An 8,532-nucleotide genomic window follows, 5' to 3' on the forward strand; every position below is an offset into this window, starting at 1 on the left:
ACACACACTCACACTCACACACACACACACACACACACACACACACACACACACACTGCTGAGAAAACCTCAGGATCTTTAGAAGACAAACACATTAAGTTCTGTGTTCTGCAGAAAGAGTCAAACGCTGAGTTTAGCCGCTGCAGTCGGTCACGTCACATCCGCTCATCACAGCCATTTGGACAGAAATAATGATCCAACAGCCGCTAAAACAACACAAACACCAACAGAAGAGCAGGATCTGTAATGCTGCCAGCTGAAGGTCACGATCACCTGCACACAAAAAAGATACATCAAAACTAACAATGCAGGACTAATGCCAAACAGCTTTAATTCTGTCATATGATAGTGTCATCTCAGTGGAAATAGTGTGTACCTGAGAGAGTCAGCATCCCAGTCCACTGATGACCCCGATCCGGTCCACCTTCATCCCGAAGCAGCCGCGTGCCACGCCCTTCCTGCTCCGCCCCGGCAGCTTCCTGTGACGGCCCAGGAGATCCAGGAACACGCGTGACGGAGCGGCGTTACCGTGACGCGTCTGTGAGAGGGGCGGGGCTTCATCTGCTGACCCCTCGCCGACCTCTGGGTGAGCCAATACCAGAGAGCTGATCTTCAGCCCGAACAGATCCTGCAGAACCTTCACACACACACACACACACACACACACACACACTCTTACTGTATACAGTAACATGCAAACACTACAGCATGCAACACTACCTGTACTCTTTCTGTCATATACGGTATATACAGTGGGTACGGAAAGTATTCAGACCCCCTTAAATGTTTCACTCTTTGTTATATTGCAGCCATTTGCTAAAATAATTTAAGTTAATTTTTTTTCCTCATTAATGTACACACAACACCCCATATTGACAGAAAAACACAGAATCGTTAGCAAATATTAAGCATATTAGCAGCAGCATTTAGCATCTGTGTTTATATAGCTGGAGCAAACGCAGTTTAGAGCATACGTAATCGCTACGATGACACGCCGATAGTAACAGACACGAAACAGATTAAATGAAATAAGCATTCTTGTGTATGCATTTCAACGGGGGTTCTCCATATACATTGGCGGCACTGTGCTGTGTAATTCAGAAAACGGAAAAAGAACATTTATATTCTGCTTTTATTTCAGTTCATTCAGGTCAGTCCACCCAGGGGTTTTTGTGCACTGTAACTTTGACAACTTTTATATACACGAGAGAGTCAAATGGTATGCATCGTCTAACTTTGTCTCATCATTGCACGAACATGAATTAACAAGATGTTACACTGCCGCTGGGACTGATGAAGTGGAGAAGTCAAGTCCAGTCAAGTCACCTTTATTTATATAACACTTTTAACAATACAGATTGTGTCAAAGCAACTGTACAGCATTAATTAGGAAAATAGTGCATAATGCAAAATGACAATAGTAAACACTCAATTTTCAGTTAAAGGCAGTTCTGTCAGGACCACTATCGTCAAATATGAATGACAATTAGGTCGGCGTGGTAGCCAAGGCTCACATAGATAGTAATACATGTGGTTCACATGGCTCTTTGGTACATATGTCTTGGCGATAGATCTGCTTGTTGGGGGGTGTTTTGTCTTGTTTGGGCTTGTATTGTCCCTTCTATGTCTCCTGCTTTGTGGGGGGTTATTTCATGTATGGTATATTTTCAGCAGCAGTATTTCTTACACGCTCACAGCAGCATGTTGTGGATGTATTGGCAGTAAGTCTCGGTACTTGCTCTGCCGCAGCAGCAGCGTAGCAGATCTATTCCGCCAAGACCAAATACATTAACATTGTCATGTACATTACCATGCCAATCCCTCCGAGAGATGTCATGACAGAAATATATATATATATACCAAATTTAGCTAGTAGGCTATCGCACAATGCTTTCAATAAATGAATAAAATCAGCAAATAATCATTTTTATTTCTGACACCCGTCAGTCTCATTTTTTTCAGTGTTGCTGGTTCCAGAACCATTTTCTCCATTCATTTTTCCCACAGTGGTTGTTTAAAAATCTCCATTACAGGTTTTTACAATCACTAGGACACATTTCTCAATACTACAGTAACTTTTTCATATCTAACCTTCTTTCAGCTCGACACAGCAGATCATTTCACATTCGAAATGCACTAAAACTACCAAAACACTTCATTCATGTCTCAAATCAAGTCATTCTTCCATAACACTAGCAAAGGTTTTCAGCACTTTATCACTCACAACACAACAACCTAACAATCACTAACAACAGGTAGCATTATATAATGATTTCTTTTGTAAAATGTCTTTACAAAACAAGAATGATACTCTTTACTGTTTTATAATTCACTGTAGTATATGTTAGATGGTGCATGTTTACATTACAGTACAAAATTATTCCTAAGTTTTCCCCTTTTGGTTGTTATGAAAGTGAAGTTTTGTATAGATGGTAATGAAAGTGAAAGACGAACACTTGTGAAGATGTTCAGCTCCATGCAACTGCTTTGATTTTTTACATTGAGAATATTTTTCTATATGATATTACTGTAGAAATGTTGTACATTTCTGTCTTATTCATTTTTGTACTGTGCAAGGTGTTGAACTTACTGTACGTTTAACAGTTTTGAAAACAGTGCGTAAACATGTGCAAATTGGCTTGTGTAGTTAGTACATAGAGTTTTGGTGGTGTTTGTGTCAAAGTGAGAAAAGAGTTCATGTAATTTGACAGATGTCGTCAATGAATGCATTTTGCGCCAAAGCAATGATAAATGATCCACAGTTTATCCACAGAGACTGATGCTGTGCTCGCCGTGTGAAGAGTTTAGAAAAAGTGACCTAAGTATTGAGAAATGTGTCCTAGAGATTGTAAAAACTGTAAAGCATTACAAACCATAATTCAAACCAATCAGCTTGATTGGAAGCAATAAAGTACCTGAAAATCAAACAAAATGACAAGCTGGCTTTAATGTCTATATGTGACACCTATCTAGTGCACTGCTGTTTGAAGTGTTCATCATGGAGTATTGCTACTGTCTCTCACTCAGTGTAATGTCCTGAAGAGAATTCAGTGAGAATCAGGCTAGTCTTCTATTCCTAACATAGTGTAGTTTGCTTATACTACTGTAAATACTGCTTACTACATTTTTTAAAAGTAATATGTGGAACAGAATGCATGACGCAACAACAAATATCACATACATTATCACACAACCTTATAAGAGTTATTTTAATATAACTTTTAATAGATACTTTTTACTTTGCATTCATATTTTAGTTTTTTATTAATATATTTAATACATTTTTAATTTAATTTTAAATGATTTCATTTAATATTTTAGTTTTTTCTTTTTTGTAATTTTGTTGTGTGTTTTTGTAATTTTTACTATTTTTGTTTGAGGGGGTTAGATATGACTGTATTTATTTATTTATTTGTTAATGCAGTTTTAGTTATTTTAGTACATCATGTTAAACTGAAAATGAGAAATGTTGCAATAAAAAATAAAATAAATTTATAAAATATATATTTTTAAATAAAATAAAAGTGAAGTGAAATAAAATAATAAATATTTTATATTTTATTTTATTTTAGTGAACTTTTCAAGTAATGAAACTATTTTTAATGGTTTTAGTTTCAGTTAACTATAATAACCCTGGATGTTATTAATTTGAAAAAGAAAATGACAATTTAGCATTTTGAATTTTGACGGTTTTTTTCCCCCTAAATAATTGAGATACTATTATAGTTTGCATTAATGTTCAGAGTTTTTGCAAATATATTCAATTTGAATTTTTATTTTAGATTTTGCATTTTCTCTTTAATTTTAGTGAATGGTTTTGTAAATGTGTTGTGTGTTTTTGTCATTTTATCAGTGTTATTGTTAAAGTGCTAATATTGTTTTGGGAGGCTCCTACAACAAGTTTACATGCATGCAATGTCAAAAAATACTTTCGTTTTCTCATAATATACATTTAATTTCACCGCATTTCTATAGCTTTTATTAATTTTTATTTCAGTTTTAGTTTTACTTAATCTAGTACATCACTAAACTAAATGAAAATGAAAAGTTAACATTTGCTTTTTTTATTTTTTACGTGACAAACGGTGCATTTAAGTTTGTGAACTGTACTAATCCTGCACCACATTATCTCTTAATAAAGTGAGTAAGAAAATAGTATGCCTTTTGCATCTATTTTTTTTAAGCTAAAGTGTGTAATTTGTGCAGCACTAGAGCCATCACACACATTATGACTGTTTTCAAACATGTTTCCCAAACACTTGTCTCTCATTGGTCAGTCAGTCCGATAGTCCCGCCCCAAACCCACGTGATTGGACGAGTCAGAGGTTGACACACAAATCAAATGCTCACCTGAGCGTCTGGTCGCCGTGGTGACGGCCGTCCCTCTACCTGCGTTGCCACGGCGATGATGAGGAGCACGAGGAGAGTGAGATGAAGAGAGGAGCCGAAGTTCAGAGGGGATGAAAAAAACATCCTCGTTTGAGAGAAATTAAACCAACTCGGAAAATAAATATCAGTCTAACGCTTGGATCACGTTATCTGCGCTGCGGTTCTGTCCTGTACGCTTCAGGACGGGTCTCTGTCGGAGCAGGTGCCACGCCGGCCCTTTAAGGAGCATCGCTGTGATGTCACACATAGCGACCGGTTGCCGTGAGCGACGCCCCGCCCCTCAGACGTCACGCCGCATCACGGCCTGCAGACTGAACACAGATCCTCATTCCTCACAAACTCCTCCAGTTCAGAAAGCCCTAGTGACGACTGTAAGCGCTTCATTTCCGTGCTTTGTGTCACATTTAATCAGTGGCCCATTTATAGCTTGTCATTCTTCACAGTCACAGACTGACGCGACCTCTGACCCGCTCAGGTTCCGCCCCCTATAAAAGTTCCCCCTGGAAACGGGCGGCGCTCGGGAACTATGTCCTCCTGCGAGACACACACACAATAGTTCCACGTCAGATGAGAGTTTCCCTAGCAATGACCACAGGTCACGGGCCCTTCAACCTCTGTATGGCCACGCAGACACCAAAACTACTCTTCACACCAGCGGAGTGATTAAACCCTTCTTCATGTTCCTGAAAGAGTCTCTTCTGCTCACCAGGGCTGTGAAAATTGTGACATATTTTTATGATTTCAAACAACCGTTTTCTATGTGAATATCTGTTAAACTGTAATGTATTTCTGTGATGCGTAGCTGTATTTTCAGCATCATTACTCCAGTCTTCAGTGTCACATGATCTTCAGAAATCATTCTAATATGCCGATTTGCTGCTCAGGAAACATTTCTGATTATTATCAATGTTGAAAACAGTCGTGCTGCACAATATTCAATTCGTGATACATTATCATTCAGATGTTTGGGCTCAGTGAGAAATTGATACTTTTATTCATCAAGGACGCATTCAATTGATCAAAAGTTACAGTAAAGACATTTATAATGTTACAGCAGATTTCTATTTCAAATAAATGCTGTTCTTCTGAACTTTCTTTTGTTTTAAATTGTAATAATGTTTCACTATTTTTACTGTGTTTTTGATCAAATAAACGCAGCCTTGGTGAGCAGAAGAGACTCTTTCCAAAAAACGTTTGACCTTTAGTATAAATATAGGAAATCAAGACTATTTTTAAGATCTTTGTGCATCATGGCATTTTTTTGTGACAATCGAGACAATTTTAAAATGACTATTTCATATAATTTCAAAATGACTTTATTGTGTTTAAATGCGGTAAGGTTTGCAGACAGCAGCAGAGGTGTGTGTGAACGCGGAGGAGTGAGAGCGTCTGTCTGTCTCTGACGCAAACTTCACAGCACAGCCACAGCACCTGCCAACTTCCTGTGTGCCGACAATACAGGAGGCTGACCTCTGACCTCTGGACTCTACATCACACTCACACTCTCACACACACTAATATGACACCCGCGCTTGTTTGTGGGATGCTGCGCTGAAACGCTTTCGGCCTGATGAGCGTCGCCGAGCAACACACACACACAAAACCCCGCGTTCCTTCAGCTCTGACGACAGCAGCACCACGTGTGTGTGTGTGTGTGTGTGTGTGTGAGAGAGAGTGTGTGTGGATGGGTTAAATGCAGAGCACTAATTCCAAGTATGGGTCACCGTACTTGGCCACGTCACGTCATTTTCACTTTCATTATTTGAAGATCAGTTTCACTGTAAATAAAGTCACAACAAAACTGAAGTAGCATCAGTTTAATTAAAAATGTGGGGCGGAGTTTCATTCTGTGCATCAGTTGTTGATTGGAATTTGAGATGTGGGCGTGGCTCTCTAAAGTGTATGCAAATGAGTGTGAACTGCAGGGGCGGAGCTTAAGATCCTGGTCACCAAACAGAAGAAGATCCAGTTATGACATTCTGATTAAACATCACCAGCTCAGAAAATATACATAAATGCACGGATTAATTGTTCACAATAAGATTTTTGATAGTCATGGTCAATATAAACTGCTGTATGGCAAAAACTGGGTGAAAATTTTGTGCCTTAACAGGGTTTGTGGGTTAATAAAAACCCGAATTATTAATTAGATCAAATATAAAATTAAAATAAATACAGTAAAATCTATTTGAATGAGTTGACTGTGCAGATGATAAAATCGATCATCAGAGCACAAAAGCAGCTATTAAAGTGCATTAGAGAAGCACGAAAGTTTCAGCTGAGTGTGTTCGGATTGGTTATGCTCTGACTGTTACAGCATGTGAATAAAGGCACAGACACAGCACATGCTGGAAGATGCTGGAGGCTTTAGAGTTTGGGGTGGCGGAAGTCTTTGCCTGCGAACTTGGCCTTATCGCCGAGCTCCTCCTCGATCCTGCGGAACACACACACACACACACACAGGTGAGGGTTTGCACACTCTGATTGGACGGCTGATTTGAGGAGGGAATGATGTCATTGCTGACCTCATCAGCTGGTTGTACTTTGCCAAGCGCTCTGATCTGCAGGGGGCGCCAGTCTTGATCTGGTCACATCAGAAAACACGTAAGGGTGGCAAATTCTCATTGAACTGCATTGAAAATGCTTTGTTTGCACTGATTGTGTATCAAGTACCTGTCCTGTGCAGAGACCGACCACCAGGTCAGCGATGAAGGTGTCCTCCGTCTCACCGGACCGATGACTGACCATCACACCCCAGCCGTTAGACTGAGCCAGCTTACAACTACAGACAACACAGATTTTATTATTGTAAAAAAATAAAAAATTACTTAACAGAATAAACAGAAAAAATGGCATTTGTGAAAATTTTATAGGGCCTTTTTTTTTTAAGTATTTGTTTAAACTTTTACCATTTTTGTTAAATTGTATAAGTTACATGATTTCAATTAATTAGACATGCTTTTTAAATTCTAAATGTAATCATTAAAACATAATACAAAAACATTAAAATAGAAAAAAAAGTACCCAGAAAAAAAAAATACATTTTGGAAAAAATAATTTATAGTTTCATAAATTACATTTTTGTTTTACAATTTTAGGTTTAAAATTTCTTTATTTCAATCAAATAAACATAATATTTTATTAAATTTAACCATTAAAAACAGAATCCTGAGAAATTAAAATGTAAATAAATAAAAATAAAATGGAGGAAAAGAAGAAGAAAAAAAAAAATCAGAATGAATGAAATAATGAACCGGCTCCCATTGGGCCTCGTGTGCACTCACGCCCGGATGGACTCGGTGACGGAGCCGATCTGGTTGACCTTCAGCAGCAGGCAGTTGCAGGCCTTCTTCTCACACGCCTGCTGGATGCGTTTGGGGTTGGTGACGGTCAGATCGTCTCCCACCACCTGGATGTCCACCGACCCTGTGAACTTAGTCCAGTTCTCCCAGTCGTCCTGATCAAACGGATCCTCGATGGACTGGACTGAGATCAAAACCAGACCAGACACACATGAACGGGTCTGTTCCTGCACAAAGCAACTGTGTGTGTGTGAGTGAGTGAGTGTGAGTGTGTGAGTGAATGAATGAGTGTGAGAGTAGCTATGTTTCCATCCACCTATTTTTATGCGCATTTTGGATTATTGCATAAAAAAAACACGATGGAAACGCCAAGATGCGCATAAATTCTAAAAATGCGCATAAAAAAAACGTATGCGCACAACTGAGTAGGATAAACTTTTTATCCGATAAGAATAAGATAAGTGTGAGTGTGTGAGTGTGAGTGAGTGTGTGACAGTGTGTGAGAGTGAGTGAGAGTGAGAGTGAGTGAGTGCGAGTGCAAGTGCGAGTGCGTGTGCGAGTGTGTGTGCGAGTGAGTGAGAGTGAGTGAGAGTGAGTGAGAGTGAGTGCGTGAGTGCGTGAGAGAGAGTGAGTGTATGAGAGCGTGTGCGTGAGTGTGAGTGAGAGTGAGTGAGTGCGTGTGAGTGCGTGTGAGTGTGAGAGTGAGTGAGTGTGTGAGTGAGAGAGTGAGTGCGTGAGTGAGAGTGAGTGAGTGCGTGTGACAGCGTGTGCGTGAGTGTGAGTGTGTGAGTGAGAGAGTGAGTGAGTGTGAGAGCGTGTGCGTGAGAGCGAGTGGGTGGGT

The 8,532-nt window shown here is 39.3% G+C and overlaps 1 protein-coding gene across 1 annotated transcript in view; it reads right to left on the bottom strand.

Moving 5' to 3' along the window:
* Positions 1–6,351: 6,351 nt before the first annotated feature.
* The window catches only part of eno3 (enolase 3, (beta, muscle)), a 14,469-nt gene continuing 12,288 nt past the window's right edge, over positions 6,352–8,532 (bottom strand). The window contains exons 9-12 of the mRNA XM_016494309.1: positions 7,674–7,875; positions 7,063–7,171; positions 6,915–6,973; positions 6,352–6,823 (exon numbers count right to left, since the gene is read on the bottom strand). Of these exons, the coding sequence (XP_016349795.1) occupies positions 6,757–6,823; positions 6,915–6,973; positions 7,063–7,171; positions 7,674–7,875 (437 nt within the window). The 3' untranslated portion in view covers positions 6,352–6,756. The remainder of the gene's footprint in view (positions 6,824–6,914; positions 6,974–7,062; positions 7,172–7,673; positions 7,876–8,532) is intronic.

The sequence above is a fragment of the Sinocyclocheilus anshuiensis genome, unplaced genomic scaffold (assembly GCF_001515605.1).
Source record: "Sinocyclocheilus anshuiensis isolate Anshui unplaced genomic scaffold, SAMN03320099.WGS_v1.1 scaffold1379, whole genome shotgun sequence".
In the NCBI taxonomy this organism is placed as follows: domain Eukaryota; kingdom Metazoa; phylum Chordata; class Actinopteri; order Cypriniformes; family Cyprinidae; genus Sinocyclocheilus; species Sinocyclocheilus anshuiensis.